This window comes from Dermacentor albipictus, chromosome 2 (genome assembly GCF_038994185.2).
Source record: "Dermacentor albipictus isolate Rhodes 1998 colony chromosome 2, USDA_Dalb.pri_finalv2, whole genome shotgun sequence".
NCBI lineage: Eukaryota > Metazoa > Arthropoda > Arachnida > Ixodida > Ixodidae > Dermacentor > Dermacentor albipictus.
In genome coordinates this window covers 131,359,004-131,386,900 of record NC_091822.1, presented here as the reverse complement: position 1 = coordinate 131,386,900, position 27,897 = coordinate 131,359,004, and the positions used below count along the sequence as shown (strand labels likewise).

At 46.7% G+C, this 27,897-nt stretch overlaps 2 protein-coding genes across 11 annotated transcripts in view; one reads left to right on the top strand and one right to left on the bottom strand.

Annotated features, from left to right (window-relative positions):
* LOC135912552 (sperm-specific sodium:proton exchanger-like) overlaps positions 1 to 27,897 on the top strand; it is a 270,794-nt gene that overhangs the window by 124,429 nt on the left and 118,468 nt on the right. For 2 of the 9 annotated variants that reach the window (XM_070533980.1, XM_070533983.1), the window contains exon 3: positions 27,017 to 27,100. The exons of 5 other annotated variants lie outside the window; for them this stretch is intronic. In XM_070533980.1, coding sequence (XP_070390081.1) covers positions 27,017 to 27,100 — 84 coding nt within the window. Of the gene's footprint in view, positions 1 to 27,016; positions 27,101 to 27,585; positions 27,724 to 27,897 lie in introns of those variants that run through there. 2 more of the 9 variants (XM_065445020.1, XM_065445018.1) reach the window with 1 other exon arrangement.
* Positions 562 to 5,501, bottom strand: LOC135912554 (uncharacterized). 2 transcript variants are annotated; one of them, XM_065445025.1, is made up of 4 exons: positions 5,104 to 5,501; positions 2,882 to 3,114; positions 1,836 to 2,096; positions 562 to 776 (listed from the first exon to the last, which is right to left on the bottom strand). In XM_065445025.1, the coding sequence occupies exons 2-4, from the start codon at positions 3,100 to 3,102 to the stop codon at positions 584 to 586; spliced, it is 675 nt and encodes a 224-aa protein (XP_065301097.1). In that variant the 5' UTR covers positions 3,103 to 3,114; positions 5,104 to 5,501; the 3' UTR covers positions 562 to 583. The 2 variants fall into 2 exon arrangements, with proteins under 2 accessions (XP_065301097.1, XP_065301096.1); XM_065445024.1 differs by lacking the exon at positions 5,104 to 5,501 and having other exon boundaries at positions 2,882 to 3,286.

The following is a 27,897-nucleotide window of genomic DNA, read 5'->3' as shown; positions in this document are numbered from 1 at the left end:
TTTCCAGACATCTCCAGCACAGACGTACAGCGTACGCCACACCAGAAACATTTTCACTTGCCGACGTAGCATCTGTACCGTACGGAATGGGCACGCGTATACCGGGTATAGGTGTACCTTTCAACACAATCAGTATAGGACTGATTGTGTTTAGGACTGCAATCGACGGCTTGAAGCCTCACGCGCCACATAGTCCACACGCGGTAACTTTCATAAACGGTGCACATATTCACTTATATTTACAAATAACCGGTATGAATATTTTCGATAGGTGTGAGAGAAGTATCCATGTTGCCAAAATTTGCAGGGGCAACGTGCACTTAATGGTGTCGCCAGGGGGGTAATTTTCTCTTCTTGGCGTAAGCTTTCGTATTTACACTGTATACTTGACGCCTCGCATTAGCATTGCTCAGGGTAAACGATCACTATGCGGTTCATATTACACCGCGAGTTCGCACGTACAAATGGGCACCTCTATGAATGTTACCGCGTTTAAGGGTCGATGTGCTTGGGCTACATCGCTATACACCCGCTTGCATGCGGAACGTCACTGGTCAACAGGGTCCGGATCCCTGCAGTCCTGCTAGCACTGCCGGTTGTTCAGGCAGCGGATGGCCTTGAGCAGGCGTTCGCGGGTGGTGCGGCCCAGCTGTTCCCTGGCGAGCAGGCAGCCCCGGAAGATGCGCCGGCACAGCTGCAGGCTCCCGTGCGCCTGGCCCACGCGCGCCGACAGCAGGTAAGGCTGCCACGGGGCTTGTCCGTCGTGACGCAGGGACCTGCACGCGGGTCACGATGACGATGAGTGAGTCGCTTACGTGAGACAACCCACCACGGGCGCCGCATTCACAATTGCACGTATTGAGGAACAGGAAGATGCATTGGGAGTTTTTCACGTCCCTCTGCAATTCTCATCTACACTTTTCATCTAACCATAACATTTGAGAAGTTGATTAAAACTAATTATCTAATTAGGCGGAATGAAAAGAATGGTATCTCCAAGCAGCGGCAAACAACAGTACCTTTGTTCTGTACAGCTACATGGCATTTGCATATTTTAATCTCTAGCTGGGACACCGTGCATACTATTCGTCCTTTACCGGCCGCCTGCGCTAACGATATGGCCGGCATCGACGTTCGCTGCAATTTACTCACGAAACATTCTAGCTAAGTGCTTTCTGCCCCCAGGTAAGGGAGCAAAGAAAGCGAAAATTATCACAGTTGTGCGGAATACTTGCTGCATGTAAAGAACAGTAAATGTAAAGTTGCGTGTAAATCAGAATGCAATGCTGCATGTGAAGATTCGAAAACGATGCCAATACCTGACCTTGAATCACACACAGAACTACGTGAGAACGTCTATGTTCCCATGCCGTGCCTTATCAGTAGGTAGATTTGCTCGCTTCATTTAACGCAGCATACACATGGTACGACAAGAATTATACATACATATATATGTGTATATATACATACATACATACATACATACATATATATATATATATATATATATATATATATATATATATATATATATATATATATATATATATATATATATATACATACATACATACATATATATATACATACATACATACATACATACATACATACATACATACATACATACATACATACACACATACATACTGCGAACGGCTTCTTTCCTGCTTAATTGGACTCAGGCTGCCGTGCACCTTAGGGTTGCGAGCTACCCTAAGGTGCGAGCTACCCTAGATAAAATGTGCTGGGCACACGGGCCCCACGTCGTCCGCTCTTAAGCGAAGCTCGGCGATTGTGCCGTGCAGGAGCCATATATATACGGTTGCACTCACAGGATGAACTGGACGGCGAGCTCTCCCTCGCTGCCGTACACTCCCGGCTTGGCGGCCGCCTCGCAGCTGGCACGCATCACGCACCGGTCGTCGTCCTGGCGCAGCACCAGGTAGAAGCCGCGCGACACCAGGTCCTCGGGGTAGCCCGCCTGGCGACGCCAGCGACTGGAGTGAGCCGGCCTGAACGGCGTCCCTCGACGAGCGCCCGCGAAAGGGAGCATGCCGTTGTTGAACATGTGCCGGGACCTCACGTAGCCGCCCCTGCAGACAACGAAGGGCCACGCCTTGGTTAAGATGGTAGTGAAAAAAGCATAAAGCGAACTCGTTCCAACGTAGGGGCTATATAGTCATGATGTGTTCATCATGACTATACACAGGAAAGGAAAAAGGAAGGAATGGTGCATTGATGTTTATTAATCGATTATGTTTACAAATTTATTAATGCAGATGCAATGAATGTTACTACGTGCACCGCCTTAATTTGATAGCAAGTGCAGTGTGTTCTCTATTTTTTTTTACATTGGCAAAAAAAAAATGCGCATCGGTGCAGTAGAGCCGAAAAAAAAAAGTCCAAGCGCTAAATATTTTTAAAAAATGTACAATGACCTCCGTATTCAGAAAGGCACCTGTTGACTTTATATAGATGACGCCTGACGTGCCCAAGACGCTCATTGCGTTTCCTTCGGCGGTTTCACGTCATGCGTTTTAACGCGAAAGCGTTAAGGGCCCCGTGTCGGGAAAAAATCGGTTGTCACACGTCGTTTCGCGAAAAATCTTTCCCAACCGCAACTACGTGAAGTAAAATGCGTGGGAAAATCGTGGGTAAAGAACGACTCCAGAAGATAGTTCAATACCGGACCGACCCGCGACTGTGGTCCCCACACGTGCGCTGATTCCGAAGATTAGGCAATGTCGGGCCGTCCCGACATTGCCCAATTACAAAAAAAAAAAAAAATGTGACGAACCTAAGGACAGCTTACGAAGTGACGCCTGTAATAACGCATCCGAGCCACAAATAATGGGCAAATCGAGGCTGGTGTACTCACATTGGTGCTCCATAACCAACGTAGGCCGACTGGTGACGGTTGGCGTGCGGAACGGCGCCCTGTTGGACGTAGGCGGCCCCAGGGTTGCCGTAGCGGCCACCTCCCCGGGCACCGAACAGACCGACCATCAACCGCTGAAGTCCCGAGCCCAACGGGTTCCTCTGGCTCCGAACCACGCATGCCGCTTCCATGGCAAGAACGAACAGGAAGGCGATCTTCATGGCGACGACAAACTGCAGGGTGTGCGATGGACCAGTGAAAGTCTGCGTGTGCCACTTACAGCCCACCATTTATTAGTCTATTGTTGTCGAACTTTTTTTCGCCTCTTCCTGTTGCTAATGAGTGCTAACGCCACAACGACTTGGCGATGGGATTGTTGGCGATCTGAAATAAACGTGTTCTTGTTTCCTAGCAAAATGCACAACCCATTCGAGGGATCGGCCATGAATCGGGCGGTTAAAAAAATAATTTAAAATTAATTAAAAAAATAATTTAAAAAATTAAAAAGTTAATGAAAAATAATTTTTAATAAGATCAGTTGAAATGAGATAAGTATCTCAGAAATGGTATTTAAAGTGTCTACTGTTACATATATGAATAATGAACTATCCTAGGTATACTTTGTGGCGCAAAATACATTTCTTGAAAAGGGACAGAAGAAAGGGAGACAGTGAAGCTGCCACTGTTCCCTTTCACTGTCTCCCTTTCTTCTGTCCCTTTTCAAGAAATGTATTTTGCGCCACAAAGTATACCTAGGAAATCTAAGCACCAACTTGCCCAAGAAGTCCTTTTGGAATGAACTATCTAAGTATTACGCCAGAAAGAATTTAGTGAGCATAACAAGTATTAAGGAGAATTCTAGCCCGAAATTCTTTGTTTCATGCATTTTCATTAGTATATTTTCGGAATCACGCCGCAGTGATGAAAGCTGACGTAGGTAAAATGGGGATTGTAGGGCAATCGTGGGGCGCTACTGCGAGTGCATCTGCATATTCGTTTAAGGCTAGACCTTTGTGGCCTGACCTTAAACTAACCAAACGAACGAGATGTGTCTTGAGAGATGAGAATATGCAGCTTGTAATGAATCTGGTAACTTGGATGTGGTTAATGAAGACCAGACAGACAATCAGTTTTAAGTAAGTAAAGCTAAGACAATTGCCAATAATTCCGCCTGAAAAATAGGCGTGATGTCAATAGGCCGAATAAAAACAAAACAATTGAACAAGTGATGCTTCACAGGCGGAAGCATCACTTGCTATAACGGTCTTTGTATCCAGCTGTGCAATGTGGTATTTGAACATACTATTCAGATGTTGATAAAGTAAATATTTAGAATTGTTTGGAAATATAGCAACAAATTAAGTGACTCTTGAACCTCGGACACGCTTTTCGCCAGCGCTAGGTGCGCGTCACAATAAAAAAAAAAAGGAAAGAAAGCCGTGAATTGCGTAGCTGTCTTTTCAACCTCGCGTGAAAAAGTGGTAGCGTGCAGTGGCTCTATGGGCAACCAGCGCTGAAGCTTCGCGTGCCGACAGCAGCGCCGTAACACACAGCCTAGCGAGCGGTAGACACAGTTTCCAGTAGCACACGCAGTGATTTCGTGTCAGCAAATTCACCGATTGTCTTGAGTCACACTTTTCACGGCTCCTCAAACGGCAGGGAACCGACGTGCTAGGACGTAGCAGCGCATGCGCTCTACGCAGCGCGCATGGCCATGGACAGAACTTGGCTGGCCGCATCGGGCTAGACAAACATTGATACAGGCGCACGTTTCTTATCGCTAAATATGTCGTGCCATCTTCGTAGCCTCCCTATCGGACGGTTTCAGCATATTTTAGTAACGCATGAAAAATGTCGTAGCGCCTCCTGGCCAGCGCTGGTTCCCCATAGCGCTTAGCAAGACCTGCTTACAGAACTCAGTCAGTGTACTCACGGTGCGGGCACGTCAGAGTTTGTAGGCAGCAAGCATCACAGGATGTGAACAGCGGTCAGCTGACATGGACGGTGAGCGTCTAGCTCGCGAGTAATGAATGACACTGCAGACGGAAGCGTGAACGCGCAAACTCTCGGCCGCAACTACCAACATTATTTGCAACGTGCTCATCCTTCCTTCTCTTTATCAACAGCAATGAAGCACAGTTGTAATTTCTCCACTCCACGGCCTACGAAGGCAATTCTACGCTAGCTCTGCACAAGAAAACGTAACCGTAGCAACAACTTACCTGGCGTGCTTCGAGCCCGACGATGTACCCCGGCGATGCCACGTGGAACACTATATAATCCAAGTCAGGCTACTCCACCGCGCAGTGCAGATCGACTGACTGGGGAAAACGCAGTGCCGTCCCCGTAAATAAAGAGGGCGAAGCTCCGCCCTCAGAAAGAGATCACCGGTGGACCACCGCCGAATGGTTGGGAGCGCCGTGGCTGCACAGGTAGCGTGACGATCACGTGGTCAGAAGTCGTACGATGTGAACTATGCCCACCTGTCTTGTGGGCTCTGTAGCGTGGGCCATTGTGGAGTCTATGGACTCATAAGAAGTGGCGAGGGCGCCGGTGTTGGTTGCTGCCCGTCCGTCGAGACAAGTCACTAGAAAGCAGTTGACGTCAGCAGTGCCCCACCTTTTTCCCCTCCCCACCTTTTCCCCTGGCTTTCTGCAGTTTCCAAGAATGTTGCTTTGTGTAGCAGTTGCAAAAGCAAGGATAAAAAAAAAGTTCTGTCGGGAGAAGAGCGCGGGGTACCAGTGATAAGCTCGAGCTCGCAAGTCCATTACTTGGCTCCTGCTTCCGCACGCAGCGAGTACGATCCCTTAGCACAAAGGGGGGCGACCGGACAGTGGTTGATAAGGCATACTGGCCGCTACATCTTTCTTATTTCTTTGTTCTTGTCACATTCCTTCGTCCCTGCGCACTACTTCCTCTCTTCCTTTCTGCCCCGGAATCAGCCGTGCTGTGAAAAAAGAAAAATGGTCGTGTCACCTGGAGGCAGCTATAGATGACTCCCACCTTAACTTAGCCGTGACCATGCGGCAAATCCAAATTGTTTTCTATGCTAACACGAAACATCGTTAGTTCAAGTAAAAAGCGCCGATACCTTGCGGTGTGGTCGTTGTTAGTATTGCGATACTTTCGTTTCTGATGTAAAGCTCCTACGGTGTGGCCGTGAATATCTATATCAGTGCTGTGGAATGCACGAGGTCGCGTGTTGCTTTTGTTATTCTTTCTCTTCACGCGGTTTAACAAACGAGGAGCGGTAGAAACGCCTTCACTTTGCAAGTCTGTCCCACATTGAGTTCATTGATTTTCACGCGTCTGGGCCTATTCTCCGAAAACCTGATAAATTTCTTCTTGAGAGTCTTGTGTAAGAGCGTCGATGGGTGAAAAAAGGCATGCCACAGGCTTCGCAATCTCTTTTATCATTAACGAGTTTTTATGTCTTAGTAAAGCATCTGGATTACAAGGAGCACTCGTGTTTAGAAGTTCAGAATTGCGTTCTTGCCCCTCACCAAGCGTCGCGAAAGGGACATTTAATTATTACTGCGTTGGCTGAAGCACAAACTGGACAAAAGATGGATCAAATGGTTGTTCGTAGGCCAGCTGCACTCGATTCCCATCGGAAAAAACTCCAAACATGGGACTACTGGCAAACATGGGCTGGGAGTCCTTCGAAGAACGGAAGGCACTCAGCAAAATTCATTTCAGGAAACGACTGCGCAATATGAAGGAAACTAAACGGGCGGCTATAGGGTTTTTTGGCACTTACATAGTAATAAACGTGAATTAACAGCGGAGTAAGAAGAACCACGGAACAAAGCAGTAAATACAACATTTACGGCGCGGACCGTCCACATGTTACCGTTGGTGGTTATACTTTCCGCCAAATCAGCTGTCTTTCGGGGCCGTTTGGAGCGTAATATATGAAGCTGGCTCCGTAGCTCTATATTTCCTGGCGTCATAGCAATTCTTTTTCTGCCCACGCGAAAATATGAAGTGCCTATAGGACATACAGTTCTATAGGCGGTATAATATACAGCTGCGTCAATTATAATCACACAATTAACCTATGTTGTCGTATGTCGCGTTCCCGCGATATGACGCATTGTCACTTCCGTACAATCACTCACACATTCGGCTTCGCGCATATACTATCGATATGGCGCCACGTGGCTCGTATGCCGAGCCACGAGGACTGCATGCATATAAAAGGTGCCCTGCTCCTTCGCAGCTGAAGGCACATGAATTATGTTGGGACATTTAGATGACTCGACATTCCGTAGCTAAAAGTACTATTACGAAACGACAGGGAAATAAATAATAACTAAAAGTTCGACTTCGTCACAATCAACTGTATTGTTAAGGCTCAGCGCACACGTGGTTACCGAGAGGCAGCAGGCGATAGGGTGCGTAAAAGCTAACGAACATAGCAACGGGTTTCTTTTTTCTTTCTTTCTTTTTTCTTAGCTCTAGCTATATCTGGGAGGTGTACTCAGCGAGAAACTCGTCAGTCTTGATGATGAAGATCAAAGTTCAGCTTCCAATTTCTTAATCTAATGGGAATTAATATCACCGGCACGCGCAGTTTGTCGCTAATCGCCGAATGTGCCCCGAGAACTGTCTATTCGTTCGAAATGCCTAATGCGAATGCGTTTATACCCCAGTGTTCTTTTTCAACCAAGGCTTAGCTTATAAAACAACGTGAAGCCGGACAGCTAACGGCGATTCCTATAAATTTGGTCTGCGGTTTCAAGCAGCAAGACGCAAACTATAGTGCACTGCAACACGGCGGGATCGTTAAGGTGGCAGTCCCACTCCGGCGCCACGCGCGCTCCGCGTTTTAAGCATTGTTTGCGAGCGCAGTGTGCTTTCTGCACTCATTGGACGGATGTGAATTGCACTGCATTAGCAAGCTTGCTTTCAGTGCTTTCCGATGACGCCTATAGTATTATTGCCTAGCATGAAGTGTTCACCCGACGGCAATAAAAAGATTGTGAGCAAGAATACGGCGTTTCTGATTGTGCGGCGTTTCCGTCAAAACTGTTCAACATGACAAAATAATTTTGCTGTGCCTTTGAATGACATGTTATACAAGGTTTTTCTATAAAAGAGATATTGTGTGTAAAGCAGTTAGATATTTGTACAGGCTCCAATAAAAATGGGCACAACGATAAAAGTTCATGAATGAATATATATATATATATATATATATATATATATATATATATATATATATATATATATATATATATATATATATATATATATATATATATATATATATATATATATATATATATATATATATATATATATATAGTCATATAATGACTAGTTGTTTTTTCATCCACTTTAATTTCCATTAATTTATCATTACTTTATTTCATTTATTAAGCTCATGCAATTTCCCCTATGTTGTACTTGGTGTCAGTGTTTGTTGGCTTCTCATTATATGACTAATAATTATCGGGTCCCTCGGTTAACCCCCTTTCTTCTCGTTTATTACTTAACGAGGGTCTCGAATCCGGCAACATTGATGCCTTCAGGTAGCATATGAGGGTTTATTGACCAGTTGCCTTCACCCGAAAAGATCACGTTCTCGTGACGCCTGCGGCAAAAAAGACGTTCCACGTCCGCCGCCAAGGTCTGTGAGTGGGGGCGCTGGCTAACACTCCCAGGGTTCTACTAGTACACATAAATACCCAAGAAAGTGGATGGGGAAACGCCGCCGCGGTAGCTCAATTGGTAGAGCATCGCACGCGACATGCGAAGGTTGTGGGTTCGGTTCCCACCTGCGGCAAGTTGTTTTTTCATCCACATTAATTTCCATTAATTTATCATTACTTTATTTCATTTATTAAGCTCATGCAATTTCCCCTATGTTGTACTTGGTGTCAGTGTTTGTTGGCTTCTCATTATATGACTAATAATTATCGGGTCCCTCGGTTAACCCCCTTTCTTCTCGTTTATATATATATATATATATATATATATATATTCATTCCTAAAGCTCAAGGCGACAAGGCTAGGACAAGCTCAGGACAAGGCTACCGCCTTGTCCTGTCGCCTTTCTTGCGTCCGTTGTTTTGCGCTAAACGAAGGATTTATGGATCCGCACCAACTAGCCCGCCAACACATTGTGCTGATACACACACCCCCCCCCACACACACATATATATACATATATATATATATATATATATATATATATATATATATATATATATATATATATATATATATATATATATATTTTTTTTTTTTCAACGCATAACAACAATATTTTGTGGTTTTCTAGGCTACGGTGCACTTATCTTCTATGAGAGGTTGCTTTTTGTTCTGATGAAGAGTTCATGAGCTATTATTGCTTCAAAATGGTAATTTATGGCTATACTTCGTCACGCATTACGGAAGGAAAGTCAAAACTATTCAAGCTGCACCTCGGAAATTTTCGACAATCAAGCAGCTAGCACTTCGCTCTGATGAGAAAATCGTTTTAAGTTTATTAAGGAATCTACAAGTAAGCAGTGAATTTATCTATTTTTTCTGCTGACAAGGTCCGTTCAAATTGACATTCTTTTTCGTGTACGCGCTAATTCACAGCGACTGTGGCGCCTTAGTAAAGCTATACAGTGTCTTGCAATTGCTAGCACTCACGAGTTTTACTAAATAGATCTTGATACAAAATATTTCAAATAAATAATAAATCTCACAGGCATATTTTGCTGGCAGCACCATCTGTGCAAAAAAAAAAAAAACATGTCGAGCTGTTTCACGTCATTTCCAACATTTGTCAGATGTTGCGCCACAAAACATTACAAAGTGGGCAAAAACGCGGTTAGATTCTTTCTCGAGATTTCAGTGTTTGGCTGAGTCTAGTGGCTGCGCCTACCCCACATTCCTTCAAGCACACATGTTTGCAACAAGGCCTTCAACGTAGTTCTAAAGCATCTCATTCAATTGTGGCTGCTGAGAGAAAAAAATATATGCAGATTCCACGCAGTGTGGGAATCGATGTAAACCAAGCTTTCTGTGCCGTTGGCTTTGATTGAGGATAATTAGCGCTGATGTCGACAGCGAATCTTTAATTTCTTCAGCGTTCAGTCAAACACGAGAGTGGTGAGTTGACGTTACTTTGTGGGCACCACTGCTGTTTGTCTGCTAGTGCACAGAACACACAGGGAGAGGTGTTTGCTTGAGGCGTTGTTGTACGCCCTATTTCATAACCTCTGAGAGGGTTGGCACATCGCATCGGGACAGAAGCATTAAACTTTAGTTGAATTGTGGGGCCGTACTTGCCAAAACCATAATCGGATCATGAGGCACGCTGTAGTGGCTTTTCCGTAATAATTTTGACGCCATGGTGTTATCTTAACTTCTGAGTGCATGACCCCTAAGTCTAAGTACATAAGCGTTTTTTTATTTCACCGCCATCTAAATGCGGCTGGTCCGGTCGGGTTAACATCCGCGACCTCTAGCAATGACATAGCCACAAAGCTACCACCGGGGCAGAGAAGTGTTGATTTCACATGCGATCGCTTCCGTAATGTCGCCTATAGGCCCTGTATACGCTTTAATTATTTATACGCTTTAAAATTTAATTATTGCCGCTCGGCTAGCTTCTGCACGCCCTGCATAAGTTGTCCGCCTCACATATTTGCGAGGTGCACATATTTTAGAAATGGTAGGAACATACCGTACCGTACCTTGAACACAAATTCATCCCGTTTCTCCTTAACCGCTGTAGTGTCTAGTAGTAGCGTTTCCTTGCCATCTCCTTCACCTTATCTTTATTACCCCCCCACCCCCCCTTGTATGGGAACTGCGAGCGAAGAGTGGCAAGGCTGTTATTCCCTCGTTTCGCATCGGCGTCGTTCTACACATCCCTGCCCCCCCCCCCCCCGCTCCTCCGAACAACTTTGTCTAGCTTCCCCGTGGGCTTGCACGTTGGTAGCAAGATAAGCCCTGCAGGTTCTGCAAAGCATTCACTTTAGGCTCTTGACATCTGTAATGGTCCGTGACCCCCTCAGGTCACGGATCATTACAGCCGTGAAGAGGCTAATTTGACGACACCCAGGGTGCTCCGTAGGGTATTGTGCATATTCGACGAGGTGCGAAAGCCAAACGAGTTTTTGGCGTCTCTCATCTCGAGGGCACTATGATTACTCCAAAAATAAAGTGGGCAACGTGGGGGTGCGAGCATTATGCGAGTGCGATGAATACGCGCGTAAATACGATACATATTCGTGCGAGAAGACCACTTACTGGAAATCACGTGTTTCAAAATTTACTGCGCGTCGGAATGTACTCGACATTTGGTTTGTTGCGCTCAGTTTGGAGTGCTACAGGTCACGCAGTGATCGCACTTTTCACTGCAGTCGGTGAAATAAGGCTCGCTCATTGTTTGCTGCTAATCCTATCGTTCAACCGGCGTCTCGCAGAATAGGGCAGACCCTGCTCTGCGAAACACATAGCAACTCACCACGTGGGAAAAGGAAGTTTCGAGGTATCGCCGTACCAGCCTGGAAACTAGGAGCAGGCGAGGACAACTTCTTTGTGGACTTCAAAAACACTCCCACAGTCATCTGTGAACAAAAGTGGGCTTCCAGGAACATTCTGGCACCCTACTACATCTGCAGTTCTGGGCACAATGGCACAATAGCCTAACCTGCTGGCTAAGGGGCATGCAGTCATGATGTACTCGGCACGGCTTCCCTGCGAACTTCCACGTTCGTAGAAAGGCAAGCGCATCAATTTCTGCAAAGATTTTGACTGGGACACGGATAATTACACTTGTCAAGAGGTTAATGCGACGGTCCCCATGGAATTCCAGAGGGCATCGCGCCGATTCGACGCGGTGCAAGGGTCAAACGTGTTCCTCCCGTTTCCTTTCGTCTATGCCACGGTCCTTCCACACTCGGACCACCCCCTAGGCAGCGTGAAGAAAGGGGGGTTGACCGAGGGGCCCGATATTTAACTCATATCATAAGAAGCCAACAAACACTGACACCAAGGACAACATAGGGGAAATTACTTGTGCTTAATAAATGAAATAATTTATTTCAATGAAATAATTTATTTCATTTATTACAATTATTTACAATTATTTCATTTCACATTTGTTTCATTTATTAAGCACAAGTAATTTCCCCTATGTTGTCCTTGGTGTCAGTGTTTGTTGGCTTCTTATGATACCCCTAGGCAGCGTGCATGACAGCCGCAACAGCAGCGGAAAATTCGAAAGAAGAGGCAAAGAAAACTGCGCCTTAAAAATTGAAAAAAGAAAGAAAGAAAGAAAGAAAGAAAGAAAGAAAGAAAGAAAGAAAGGAAGAAAGAAAGAAAGAAAGAAAGAAAGAAAGAAAGAAAGAAAGAAAGAAAGAAAGAAAGAAAGAAAGAAAGAAAGAAAGAAAGAAAGAAAGAAAGAAAGAAAGAAAGAAAGAAAGAAAGAAAGAAAGAAAGAAAGAAAGAAAGAAAGAAAGAAAGAAAGAAAGAAAGAAAGAAAGAAATTAAGCGCCGGGCATAGTACCTCCTGACTACTTGCCAGCTAGCCGGCAGGTTAGGTTATTGTGCCATTGTACCCACAAGGACTGCTGATGAAGTATTTACCAATTTAAGCCTAGAACGTTCGTTTAGCGGGCCCGTACTTTGCAGAATGCTAAAAACAAGAATACACTAGGAAGAAAGAATGAAACAAAACTATAGTTGACGATCAACGTCACTCAAGAATCCGTGCATTTCAGTCTGAATTTGTCTTACTACACGTGTTCTGTTCCGCCAAGGTAGTGAGCATGGCTGTCTGCGGGCCATCTACCGAGACGGTTTTCGAAGCAGCGGCCCACACTCACACGAAATCCACGTCAAGAGGGACAGTACCACCTATAGCCGCGGCCAGCTCCATTGACCATTTTACATGCAGAAAGGTTCGACCGAGCCATTGTTGAAAGTATCAGTGGGGAGAAGGTAACCATGTGCAGCCACAAAACAAAGTTGTCAGGCACAACTCGTCCTGAAAAGAAGGGCGGAATGGGCATTTTCCTCAATTTCAGTCGATCACCTGTCGCAGCGTCGTAATGAGGAAAGATCGGAGCACGCTTTGACGAAGAGAATATCCCCCCCCCCTTTTTTTACAAACATTTTAAACATGAATGAGCGGTGTCGCCTGATGGGAGAATCTGAACTACACGCAAGATGGCGGCCGTGATATTGCCAACCTCTTGAAAAAAGATATTTGTTAAAGGGACGCTAAAGGCAAATACTAAGTCGACGTGGACTGTTTAAATACCATTCTAGAAACTATGCAACGCTTGTTTCGTGCCAAGAAAAGACTTGGTTTACGAGAAAATTGCATCTGAATGGTCCGAATACCTTTTTCTAAAGTCATATCTCCCGCCACGAACTGGGGGATTGGTGACGTTGCGAACGCCATCACCACCTTTTGCTTCCATCGGTGAGTAAAACGGCGCCCGACAGACGGCGGCACCGAGCCAAGACAGCGCGGTGGATTCGCCGCTGCAGATGTTTTTTTGGTCAAGTGGCGTAGACCGTTCGGGCATCCCGCAACATCATATGGAAGTTGAATTCTCTGCTACTTGCAGTTTCTGCGAGTTTCGCGAGCTATCAAAACCAGCGCAGCACTGCGCGATCAGGAAAATACTGAAACGTGAAAGAGTGGGCGGCGGGGAGTCGAGCGAAAACGAAACTTTTCGACCGCCCACGTCGTTGTCAACGGTAATTCCAATCAGTTCATTAAAAAAAAAAAGATTAAATAGAACTGCACGAGTAGCATTTTATTTCGTCTGATAATACAATGCATGGATTTTCTTTTTTTTTGCAACGAGTGCTTGGGTAGTAGTGACAGAATTTAACTGAGAAGTGCTTTAGTTATCGGGCAAGTACTAGAATGTGCCAGGGGGAGTTTCTAATCATGCCCTGCATTTACCTCAACTTCGGGATTATTAAGGCTCTGTTTGCGATAATATTGACGCCTTAGAGGTTCTCGAGCACTAATCTATCGCTTTAGGATGACTTAATATTTGCCTTCAGTGTCCCTTTAAGTACACACGATGTGAGTGAGTGAGTGAGTGAAATAACTTTATTTTGTCCACTAGAGACGTAAGCAAACGCCACGCCACCTGGCTAGGCCCACTCGGGGACCATCAGGTGGAACCTGACGGCCCTGTCGCGAGCCCTCTGGACTGCCAGGGTTTGAGAGGTCTGATCCTGGGCCCTAATCAGCTTCTTCATTTCCTCTTGAGTGAAAGGAGGACCGGCAGAGGCGCAACCCCACAGGACATGCTCGAAGTCCGCATAGTCACCACACAGAGGGCAATCCGGGCTTGGGAACCGGTCGGGGTACATTGTGTGTAGCGCTGCGGGGCTCGGGTAAGTGCTTGTTTGCAGTAGTCTGAGAGTGACTGCCTGGGCCCTGCACAGCGAGGAGTGCGGCGAAGGTAGGACTCTTCTTGACAGATAATTGTATTTGCATATTTCGTTGTACGAGCAGAGAGGCTCGGGTCGCCCAGGAGAGGACGCGTTGCCCAGCGCACGGTCAGTCAAACCTCGTGCAGCCGAGTGCGCCTCCTCGTTGGGGTTGATCAAGGCACCCTCAATGGTCCCAAGGTGCGCAGGGAACCAGGCCAAAGAGTGATGTTTCATGTCTTTGGCACTTTGGATGATACGTAGGGCCTGGGGAGCCACCATTCCCATCTGAAAGGCCCTGACAGCGGCCTTAGAATCCGAATAAATCGTGTCATGTACACTGTCCGTCAATGCAAGAGCAATAGCAACTTGCTCTGCAACGCTGGATTTAGAAGTGCGGACGGTAGCGCAGCTAAGGATTTTAGCATCACAGTCGATGACCACTGAGGAGAAGGCCTCTTCTTGAACGTAGGAAGCAGCGTCTACGAAGCATGTTCGGTCCTTGTTCAAGCGAGCACTGGCGAGCAGAGCTTTACCCTTGGCTCGCCTTCGTCCTTCGTTGTAGGTGGGATGCATATTTCGTGGCATCCGGTGTATGTAAATTTTGGACCTTACGTCGCTGGGCAGCTTCACAGCGTCGAGACTGACGACCATGGGGTTACGTCCCAGCTTGCCAAGTATGGCTCGGCCCGCTGGGGTACCGGAGAGTCTGACAAACTGGGAAAATTCTTGGGCTTCAACGATTTCTTCGAACGTGTTGTGAATTCCCAAATTGAGAAGGTCTTTTGTGTGCGTTCGCATGGGAAGGCCGACGGCAAGCTTGAAGACTCTTCTGATTAAGGCGTTGATCTTGTTGCGCTCCGATACGAGCCAATTGTGCATAGCCCCTGAATAAGCGAGGTGGCAGAGCACGAAGGCGTGGATAATCCGGATCAGATTGTCTTCCTTGATTCCGCAGTACCTATTGGCGATTCTTCGGATCAGGCCGAAGAATCGCCAATAGATCAGGCCGATCAGACACACGATGTAAAGGAATTTTTGCACCATAATGATCAGGCCGATAAGATCACCATAAGATCAGGCCGATCAGACACACGATGTAAAGGAATTTTTGCACCATAATGATGCGCATTCTCGTCCTTGATTTTACGCTTGTCATGTTTTTTTTCTTTTGGTTGGTGTAAAAGTAGTAAACGAATTGGATTTGTTTTTTTTTTTCAATTTGCGATGATTTAAAAGACGGTTGCATATATATATATATATATATATATATATATATATATATATATATATATATATATGAGTGTGCGTGTGTGTATGTTCTTTCGGTGGGGGGAGAGGTAGGAGGGGGAAGGGGTTGTGCTTATCGCAGAAGCTGCAGAACGTTTCGTCTGCTTGCTGTTTGATTGGGATTGCAAATACACGGACGCTGGAGCTCGCTCGATAGCGCATACGCGCGGCACACGCGCGCGGCGTTAGGGCGAGTGTCTCCAGAGACGCGGAATGTGTTTAGATGCAAAAACGACATATTGAAGGGGGCGCACCATCAACGGCTTTGGTGGCGGAGCAGAGGCTGGCCAGTGCATTGTGCGTGTACACACAATTTTAGCCCACTGGCGGTCTTGATAAGCTAACGTGTCACTGGTCCAATGAAATATGTCACTGGGCGATGATTATAGCAGAGGGGGGACACTCCCCGGTTCCGGTGGCACAGGAAATTGGCGCCATCTCTGTAACGGGCGACGCGAAAATCCGTTTCCCTTGCATGGCCTCGTAGATCGTCGCGCGCACGCGCGCCGATCCAGGTGGCCAAGCCCTTCCCCCCGCTCAACTCCTCTCCCTACGCCCTCTCTCGTAACACCCTCTCAACTCCCTCACCTTCGACTGTCTACGCGCCCGCGCCGCCGTGCCATCCCCGCCGGCCCGGCTGCTGCTTAGTCCGCTACGTAACGCTTTATTTTTGTTATCTACTGTCATCGAAATGCGTGCGCTGCTGTGCGTTGACCGACGTGGCTAGTTTCGTCAGTTCTGTGGTCCTCGGTAGCTGTGTGCTTGTGCTCCGCGATGTTTCACCCGTTTCACGACTCGTACCGCTCGTGCATCGTGCAGTGGTGCACAAATACCTCAAAAACAAGTTCTGCAAGGTTGTTCCGGGTGCCTAAAGACAACAGGTGAGCGCTCAGACCCAAGGACATCAGAAGGCGCATGTACACGAACACAGCCCTGTCCATTTGTGTACTCCATGAGGCTCCGGACGTCGTTGCGCCTTGATTGTGCTACACTTGCCTCTTCCCGGTAGAGAAAGCTGACAAATAGATGTTCCTCCTCATTGTCACCTGGTCTGTGACTTGTGTTTTTCTGTGCCAAGTCTCATTCTGCAACTTCAGTAACTTGCCCAGCTTTCCATACCGCCCTCAGTGCTTTTTCTGTGTATCGCGTTCTACAAACCAACTAACAGCTGAAAAATTACTGTTAGTGTTTGTGTACTATCTCAGTAACGCCCGATGGGAAAACCGCGCGAACAACCTCCATGTGTAGGCATGATACGCTTTTTTTTCCTCTGGAAAACATGAGCATTGCAAGTGTCCTGCATGCAGATTTTTGCAGTTCGTGTTTATTATACAAGGGAGAGGCCAGTAGGTACGACTTAGTGCATTAAGTGATGTCATTTTATTGCTAAGAATTGCATTCGGGTAGAAAGAAAAGTCGTGTTGGCTTGTTTTACTTGGTCTTTGATTGAGGAATAAGCCTTTCTGCGAATGTTTTCTATGTGCTGCTGCAAAAGCCGACTATCTTTTGTTCGCCTTGCCACCGTTACTCAAGTTGTGGCCAAGTGCAAAATGTGATAATGTGTGTTTCAGTTTTTAGTACAATGTTATTATTTTCTGCCATGTTTTTTTCAATTTGTTCAGCAGTAATGAACATGTCAAGCATTTCATATACTTTCGTGCAGATTTATAAGTAAGCTTTCTTTCGGTATGGCTCTCAATCAAACCATGTTAGCATTTTATTCTATCTTTCAGGTATTTTGCGTGTCATTGTTTTTGCCATTACTAGTGAGTTTTCCCTTTTTATAGTTGTCATGACTATGTCATACACGTCGTCCAATTTTGTGCAATATCTTAGTGCACATATCAGGAGCTCGTCTACATTTAGGTCTTGAGGACGTTATATAAAAATCTTGTTTTTATATGTGTGTACATGAAATGGCCTTCGCGTTTTCTAGCGCTTTCTTTTGTTATTTCACCATCTGTGAACTTTTGTCTTTAGTACTCTTGTATATGTCATGCACCTCTCACTTTTGCTCGTTTTTTGAGCGTGTATCACACCACGTTGTAAGAAAAATCGCTTTTCGGAAACGAAGTCAATAAAGCGAGACTAAACATCTGTTGTGCTGGAAGTGGATTTTTTTTTTATGTTCCGGAACATGCTGGTATAATATATGTATGGGCAAGACTGCGTGCCTGCCAACGCATAGCCCACGGCGCACCACGCGCCAGCTCGCAAGCAATGCCAATGCGTGGCGTAGCGCGCGCATTGCTTGCGAGCTGGCGCGTGGCACGCGGTAACAAGCGCGCAATAAAAAAAGAACAAACGCGCCGCTTACGGGTAAAAACAAAAAAAAAGTGAGCGGCGCGCGCGGCATGGGGGAAAGGGAGTGGAGCGGGTCGGCATAATAAAAACAAAAAGGAAAAAATACGTTTGGGAGAGGAGGTGCCGCGCCGCTGCTGTTGCTGTTGCCATGACAACGTAAACAATCATGTGCGCCGCCATTTTGCTTAATGCGTCGCCCATTGGTTAGGGCCGTAACTGAAGGGGACCTTGGCGCTAGCGTCGAAAGAGCGTCTGCTCGAAAACGGCCAATGGGATGTATACGAAGTGTCCGCCCCCTGATTATAGCCCCAACGACTTCCCGTCGAACGGAGGGTGCGGGTAGTATTCTGTAAGTTTCCACCTAGTGGACGTGTCAATTTCGCTTGCTGCTGAAGTTCTGATTGGCTAGCACGCGTCAAAAGGAGACAGACGCCTTCAGCCAATGAGAACTTTAGCAGCAGACGAAATTGACATGTCCACTAGGTGGACGTGCACTTTCAATAGGAGCCCCCCATACCGTGCGACGCGTGCAACGTCACTGTGGCGGCGCTCCACATGAAAGCAGCGTGGTGAGACGGCTGGTATCAACGTTACTAGAAGTATCTAGTAGCGATGGCTGGTATAGCTGCCAGGGCGGCGTTCCTTCTGCCCAGCAGGAGTTGCCTTGCGCGCTGCGTCGCGTCAACACGCCGCTTCCGCATATATAGACCGTTCGGGTATAGTTCGAGTGCGACGCCCAACATCAAATAGCCGCGTTTACATGAATGCGACAACAGGCTCATCGCATCACATCAACTTTCTAGCGCATCGCATCCATCTAAACGGGCCTAATGCGCTTGGAAATAGCGCGTCACATTAATGCGCCAGACCGAGGTGGATTGAGACGAGTAAGTCGACTTTCGCAATGCATGTAAACGCGATCGCATCGCATTAGGAATTCTGGGAAATCGAATGTGCTGCTGATCTGCTGCGCTCGCCGAGCTACAGCGGGGCGCCGGAAGCGTCTGATGCGCTGCTCTGCCTTTCGATGTGCGACACCGCGCGCGCCACCATTCCACCAAGGGTGGAAAGGTGATGGTGATGGAAAGGTGATGCGCTAGGAAAGGTGATGCGCTACTGGCGCATTCTGTCGCGTTCATGTAGACGCGGCTAATGCTCACTCTTCGGGGGAAACTACCAATTCTGTTTGAACGAAGCATTTCCTTGCCCAATGAGAGCCCAGGTCAAACGCGAGGCCACACACGGTTGCTGAGTTTGTACTTTCAAAAGCACCTGGCCGAAGACGAATTCGGTGCGGCGTGCACGTAGCGTCTGCGACCCGCATCTGGTTGCGAGTGAAACTCGTCAGGGGTTCGCGGCCCCGTGCATGTGTGACGACCATCGGGCGAGCGTTCTCCCGGGAGGACGCGAGTTCGTTTAGGGCTGCACTTCGCGTGCAGGGTAAAGATGCTTCGATTTGACAAAGATAATTATCGACGATGGTTTCTGCCATAATATTTAGTATTAATTGTTCAAGCACTTTCGCGAAGAGGGCTTCATTGCCGGAAACTTTCCCATCACCGCGTGTTATTGTCCTTCGATCCCCATTGCACACTTTGCTGTTTGCGGACAAGCCGCCCATATAGTAGTAATCAAACGTTTCCAATTTAATTCCCTTAAGAAGAGTCAATCCGGCTTTCAAGTAATTTTAACGCAATTATTTTGTGTCATTAATCTGTTGCAGACCGCGCTGCGTTTTAATGCAGGATCAACTGAAACGACATTGCAAACAAACGCGACTTCTTGGTTTTTGGTTGCCTTTCGCGCGCACGTGCAGTAGCAGCTTTACAAGTGGTGAGATTGCACGTGTGCACGTGTGCGCGTGCACGTGCACGTGTACGCGCAGGCGTCTGCGCCGGCAAGCGACTGGGTATGAAAAAAAATGGCTGTGGCTTAGGTAAGGTTAAGCCCAGGATGCGAAGCATACTAGCCTTTATTTTAGTTGTTGAACCACTGTTTAGCCTGGTGAACTGCTGTTGCTTGGCTATATTTGGTTCGGCTAGACGAAGAAACAACTCATGCATTACTTCTTCGCCTTCAAGAGTGGAACGCGACAGCGTTCCCGTCGACCCGCCAAGGGGTGTAAGACAATGGGCTACAGGGCAGCGACTACGCGCCCCGCATTGGACGCGGTGAGCGTCGAGCAAAGCAGCGTTCGGCGCGGCAACGAAATGTGCGCCTGAGCAAGAGACGCACGCCTTAGAAACAGCGCGTTTCTAAGGCAACACCGCATTCACTAGAGGCGCTTTTGTACCGCTTTGAAGCGTTGTACTCGTGGCTCAGTGGTAGCGTCTCCGTCCCACACTCCGGAGACCCTGGTTCGATTCCCACCCAGCCCGTCTTGCAAGAGTTGAGCCAAAGCCACTTCTCCTCTGTCGTGACGTCACGGTGTCACGTGATTTCATGGTCACCGCCGCGCCTGAGGAGCTGGGTTGAGCCCTCGTAATATGCTTCGCATAAAATGGCTGTGGCTTAGCTAAGGTTAAGCCCAGGATGCGAAGCATACTAGCCTTTATTTTAACGCGACAGCGTTAAGGAGCTCGTGTCGCAGAAAAGCCGCTGTCGTCGGCGTCGGCTCAGGCGTGCGGCGCTTGCTCAGGCGCACATTTTGTTGCCGCGCCGAACGCTGCGTTGCTCGACGCTCACCGCGTCCGATGCGGGGCGCGTAGTCGCTGCGTCGTAGCAAAGCCACCTAGAAACAGTCTCTGTAGCACGCCGCAACCTTCGCTTCTCATTCCAATGAGCAGCTCTGTCTCCAGGAGGCATCTCACCTCGTGAGTGTCTAGCAGAGGCAAGCGCAGCTGCTTATATACCGCCGCGACGCCGCGAGCGACGGCGCGAGTTGGAGCCCCGTTTCTCCTCTGCCGTGACGTCACGGTGTCACGTGGTATTGAAGGCGACACCGCCGCGCCTGAGGAGCTGGGTTGGGCTCTAGTAATATGCTTCGCATAAAAGAGTCTCCCCTCTCACGATGAGCGTCGCCGGTAATGAGTTTAGCATTGAATAAATAGATCGGCACAACGCATTGCCGCTGTCGAAACGAGTTACGTATGACGCGTGGGCTACAGCGGGACGCCTCTTTCGCGATTCAATGATGATGATTTATTGACACCTCTTTAAAACGGTGCGGTGGCAAATAGTTACCCAGCCTGCTTGACTTAATCAGGTATGCTATACGTGATTTTCATTGTAGCATTTATTTATACATCTCCTTAATCTTTTTAGTCTTTCTCAACATCTCTCTGTACACCTTCCCTAAGATAAGTCGGCAGCATCCACGATTGTGATAGGGGACCGCTTTGCCGCCCTCGTGACCTGGGTCTGCCGCCGCTGGCGTCGTGCGTTTACCAGCCGGCATTCGGCTTATGTCGGAGAGCTGTATAGCGCGGGTGCAGGATGCCGATTGAAGTGCAGCCTTTATGCGGCTTCGGAATCCCGAGATCGGAATGGCTCCCCGCTACTCAGCTCTGGTTTTAAATCGAAGCTTTCTTTGCCCCTTCCTTCGACTTTCCCATTGCTGCTGCTGCTGTGGGCTCCTGTCGCGCACACCGCGTCGAGGGGGGAGGGGGAGGGGTTTCAGAGCATGTATATAGATGACAGCCACGAGTAAGAAAGGAAAGGCGACGGGAGAAACTCGTTTTCACCCCGCCGCGTCGAATGTGCACAATGCCCTCTGGAGCTCCCTGGCCGTCGCCACATTAGCCGCTTGACAGCTGTAATTATCCGTGACTCCACTCAGACACATTGCAGAAACTGCAGCGCTTCCCTTTCTACTAACGTGCGAGGCCAGAGGGGACATAGATAGAACTGTGCAGAGGAGAAGATGGAGACGGAAGAGAAGAGGCAGTTCCCAAACAAGAGAGGGAGGGGGAGGTGCGTGAGAAGGCAAGGAAACCCCACGACTATATGACAGCGGTTGCGGGGAAACAGGCTAAGCGTTGATGCTATTTCAGAAATTTAACGCCATGCAAATATGTCAAGCGGGCAACTTACGCAGGGCGTGCAGAAGCAGAGCCGCATTAATTAAATGGCACCGCAGGGTCCAGGAGACATCACTGGAGTGGTCGACCGTCAAACCAACACTTCTCTTCCCGCCGCGTTAGCTTTGCTACTATGGTATTGCTAGAAGTCGTGGATTTGATCCCGATCGCGGCAGCTGCATTTCGATGGGGGCGAAATAGAAAACGCACGCGCACTTAGATATTGGGACACGTTAAAGAACATCCCGATGTAAAAATTAATCCGGAGTCCGCACCTATACGACTTGCCTTATAGTCCGAGTGTGGTTTTGGCACGTACAGCCCCATAATCCAATTCAAGTTTAATACTTCTGCCACAGGGGCGTAGCCAGGGGGGGGGCTTATGGGGCTTCAGCCCCCCCCCCGAAATTTTTTCGTGCTGTCCACGCACCGCCGACCAAAGCGACCCCCGGCGCCGGAAATCACTCTGGATTTTGTCTAGAATGTCTTTTTGACGCTCGAAAAAGACATTTAACCGCGAAGATTGCGAACTCGGGCTGGATTTCGTGGCAACGCCCATACACTGGCAGTCACATAACGCCAAGCAGTCCCATCCGAGCACAATGTTTCAAGGGCGCTTTGATGGTGAGCGGGTGCGCCGCGGCATCTCACTGAGGCCACGGAATCTATGGAGCGCATGGATATCAATTGCGAAACTTTATGGGTATAAATCTCACAATCTCTTGATGTGAAACGTGCATTGACATTTCCAAAGTTGTGCTTTAAATTTTCAATTGCGGAACTTTGTGGGTTCAATGTTGTTATAAACATTTGACGCCAAAGGTCCATTGACTTTTCTAAAGTCTTACATCGGAACATACAACGAGACAAGCCAAATCAACACACTAGCAGACGAGTTGACAAAGCACGCAGCGAGGTCCAATGAGACGATGTGTTGGGGTGGCTCATTTGTGCCGTCATGTCACATAAAAAAATATTAACACTTTTTTAACCTACGCCAGAACAACCATGTCAAGACACTAAAGCCAGCCAAAGTAACTACGCTCTTATTTATTTTTTTCTACTTTGACTTTTATTCGCCGAGAACACATTGAGCCTCTTGAATTTTTTTTTGTTCTCGCTACCCTACCCGCGGGCTGCCAGAGCGAGCCAGAGCGCATATGTTTTTCTCGTATGGCCCCGACCACCACGCGGTGCACTTCGGTGGGCGTTCGGTTTGCTCTGGCCGAGTGGATTTTCACCTGACAGAGTTTTGGAAGCTTTCTGGCTAGCAGACGAGAGAAAAAAACAATGGTCGCTCGCCGTCATCACTGTGGGGACTCGAAGGATTGCACCGCGTTCCTTGAGCGCAACCTTTCCGGAAAGTCTTGTTTCGCCGGTGTAGGATACTAAGCAATATGCGTATGGTTCTCAGTGGGCCAATCGTCTCATGTTTTCTTCGGTATTAATTCTGTAGCCCCATTAGGTGCCCGATGTAGGCATTCGATTCTGGCCAACATACTTTCCTATGCGTTTTTTTTTCCATTTCGGTGCCTCCGCCCCACAGAAAAAAAATACATTGTTGCGGCGCAGCGAATTGTCGCATGGTGAAAGTTCGATTTTGATATTTCTTTTGCGGAAAGTAATGGGTGACGGGACGCTTCAGTTGCCGGATACGTTTATTATATTATTGCGAAAGCAATTATATGGACCCTCCAGGCGCATTCCTGCCATCGCCCTCATGTTTCGTATAAAGTCCAAGGCTGATAAAATCGTGACCACGCGCTGCATGCTGTATGTGCGAGTGAAAGCGTAGGGGGGGAGGTGGAATGGCTGAGCCGACGATGGTGGCTCAGTCTTGTGTGCGCAAAGGAGAAAAGCGGGGAGCAAGCGCGCCGCCTTCCATCGCGCGCAATACATCGGGGGGAGTGGATGGAATGGGGGCGGAATCTAGGATTCTGTGAATCTATGATGTGCAACATGTTTATTTGCCTTGTTTGACGCATTACATACAGTTACTTTTTCTTACATACATAGACTCATTGGAGACTTATACGTATACTTAAATATCTTGTTGCGATGTTTTGTGTATACATGCAGTGAACTATGTTTCCAGTGACATTTTTTTGTCCTTTATCAAGCCATATTTTCACATTTGTATATCCCATTGTATCTTTGGATTTCTAATGTACGAGGGCGAGTCAAATGAAAGTGCGCCCACCCTAACCGCGCAATAATGGTTCGGTTCATTATCTGCGAGGCATGCGCGTAGGAGAACGGCATGTCTCATTTACAAAAGTGACACGCAGGTGTGAAGATAAATGTTCTTTAATGCTCTCATACACTGGGTTGAATATGGTTGCGTCACATAATGGACACTTCAAAAGTTGAACAGCTCGGTGTCGCGAAGTTTTTGACAGCTAAAGGTGTTTCCGAAACAGAAATTAATCGCCGTATGGCTGCCGTTTACGTTGAACACGGCATTTCATTGACCACTGTGAAGCGTTGGAGCAAACGGTTGAAAGGACGTTGTAAAGACATTCCAAGACCGGGCCAAAACCATCGTGCAATCACCCCCCACACAATTTCAAAGGTTCATGAGCCGATGAAACAAGAACGGAGGATAAGCATCGATGAACTGGCAGACCGTCTGAACATCAGCCACGGTTCGGTTCACGCCTTAATTCATGAGCTTCTCGGTTATCGGCTCTTTGGTGCGCAATGGATCCCCAAGATTTTGATCCATAGCGAGAAGACGGAGAAGTTTCGCGCTGCCTTGAGTCATCTGATCGGATATCACAATGAGGATGACGACTTCATGTTTTAATTGTGATCGGGGACGAACCTTGGTGCCACTACTACGAGCCTGAAACACGACGGCAAAGCTTACAGTGGAAACATTCGAATTTACCGCGCCCAAAGAACGCAAAGGCCATCATTTCCGCTGGAAAGGTATTGTTGACTTTTCTTTCGGTCGTCAGGGTCTATTACTGATAGAATTTGCTAAATCTTGAGAGGCTATCAATTGTTGCCGATATTGTGAAACGCCAGAACGGCAGTGTGTCGCAATCAAGAACGAACAACGTGGAAAATTGACGAATGGGGTCATCTTGTTCCACGACAATGCCTGTGCCCACGTCGCTTATGTGGTTAATACAAAACTGGCAAAGTTCAAGTGGGAAACGCTGCAGCATCCGCCATACAGCTCAGACCTGTCACCTTGCGACTTCTACATTTTGGGGCAACCGAAAAAACAGATCAAGGGAACCAGATACAGACTTTTTGAAGCAGCAACCCAAGGAGTTTTATAAGACGGGAATCACGCGACTCGTTAGTCAATGGGACAAATGTCTAAATTCTCATAAAGACTACTTTTAAAAGAAGTACCCCGTTGTTGGCTCACATTCATTTGACTTGCCCTCGTATATTTTGCAGAATTCCTGCTTTTTATACGTGCCCTCTGTTGCGACTGATTTCGGTGCAATTACTCACGATACACGACCGGTGGCATCTGCTTCTGCGTAATACATTAAAACAAATTACAGCGTCATTGAGATTTTTCACTGGCCATTGCATATATACAAGAATGTAAGCATGGTTCTTGAATGACAAAGTTTCATCAACATATTTGTCCTCAACTTGTCCAGTTCATTGCCTTTTAATTTTTCATATCAGTGGCATGCACTGCTTTCCTGGTTTCGAACTGATATAGTTCTAAAGTTCGTGTGATATTTTCTTTACTTAAGTAGACAAAAATATGGAAGCATTGATATCAGTTATTTTGGGCAATATTTTTGGCACATACGAGTACATTCTTTTATGAAAAAATACATATTTTATTGCTTTGACTGTGCGTAGCGTTCAAGAATTCGTTTGCAGCATCTTTGGCAATGACAATGCAGTTATTATTCATGGATTTGATCCCTTGACAAATTGTTTAAGAGGAAGCTTTAGCTCGGGCCCAATCCGACGCGGCCTATTCGAATACTTGTAAAACGCACAAACCCTTTTCTTAGATAATCCTGCGAATCGCTTTTATTGAAATTCGTTGCGTTCGAGAGAGAAAGTTAAATCCTAGTTCTGTTGGAAACAAAACTTAGATTTAGGGCCTGAATGTTGTTTAAAATATTTTGAAAAATTCGAAAGCTTGAAAATATAGAAGCACGACGTTTACAAACTAATAGCTATGCATGAATAACAGACATTGCGGTTCTGTAAACGGCATCTATTATAACAGTCAAAGCGGACAAGTTTGCTATGTCAATTTGTATCTTACGTGAATTGGTTACGTTGTGTACAAGGGTTCTGCACAAGCCGTATTTCCACAATACTAATTTTTTTTGAGATTCATGTGTAACATATCCATTTTGTCCGCTGTAGATGTACTATTAGATGCAATTCACAGAATTGTGATATCAGTTTTCATTGTTGAGTCACGGAGTTTTAAACTTGATAGTTTCGTTTTCAGAAAATTTTCGATTTGGCCAATTTTTAATAAATAATTGACCACCTAAATAAAAAATTTGAAACCAGTAGTCACTAGAATTAAACTTTTGCTTTTAAATGCAACAACAAAATTTCGGGCTACGCCACTGGCCCCATGTATATATATATATATATATATATATATATATATATATATATATATATATATATATATATATATATATATATATATATATATATATATATATATATATATATATATATATATATATATATATATATATATATATATATACACACCACATGGGGCCAGTGGCGTAGCCCCCCCCGAACAAAATTTCTGGCTACGCCACTGTTCTGCCACGCTGCTATGTGCCATGCGAGAAAGTGACAACGCTCAACCCTCTGAGAGGTTATAAAATATGGCATACAACAATGCCTCAAGCAAACACCTCTCCCTGCGTGTTCTGTGTACTATAGGCAGACAAAGAGCATTGGTGCACGCAAGGTAACGTTTAACATCAACTCACCACTCTCGTGTTAGCCTAAACGTTGAAGAAATTAAGCTTTAGCCGTCAACATGACCGCTAATTATCGTCAATCAAAGCATCCAGCGCGGAAGGCTTCGCTTACATCGATTCCCACAGTGCGTGAGATCTGCATTTTTTTTTTCTTTTCTCTCTCACAGCGTTGCACCTCCGAAGTGTCTTGTTCCACGAACACCGGACTTGGGGGCGACTTCGTGATTACAGAACCGGTCTCGGTGTTAATGGTAACCGCTTTCGAAAATAATTGGTTCCCGAGCATAATGATGACCTTGATGGCTTTGGTGCAAACGCACTAAGCGTGCATTGTACCAAGGAGGACTGACCCAAAATCTGGCGGTGCAGGCACGATTGCATTATTGGCGCATGGACTGTCGTACCTGAATAAATGAAGCCCAATAAGAAAAACGCAAACTAGTAGACAGACGTTGATGAAATATTTTCTGAGTAGTAACATATCCCGGAAAAAAAAAATTCCTCCGATTCCTTTTAGACCACAACCTAAAGCGATCGACTATACATTCCCCCCGCTATCATCGTCAGCGGACGAGAATACTAGAACGTTTTGAGGCAACAACAACAACAACCTAATAGAATGCTGTCTCGCGCAATAATGCCTCCTATTTATTTTAGGCCACAACCTAAAGCGATCGACAGATCGCTTTCTACATTCCCCACGCTATCATCGTCATGCCCCACGCTATCATCGTCAGCGGAAGAGAACAATAGAACGTTTTGAGGCAGCAACAACAACATAATAGAACGTTGCCTCGCGCATCTCGGTCTCCCCCAACCCTGCGGACGAAACACCCAACGCGGTTCGACCAACATGGACTCGTCTTCCGTATTCGTAAGTTAATAATCGCCTGACGTTCTGCGGCCCACATCGCGTCGTAGCTGTAGAGTAAGGTGCACACAAACAACCGATGCTTCTGTACGGGGTATACTAAAGAATACGCCGGAGGCTCGCTTTAGCCAGATTCCAGCGTTCCAGACAAGAGAAGAAAATTACCTGTATTTGTCT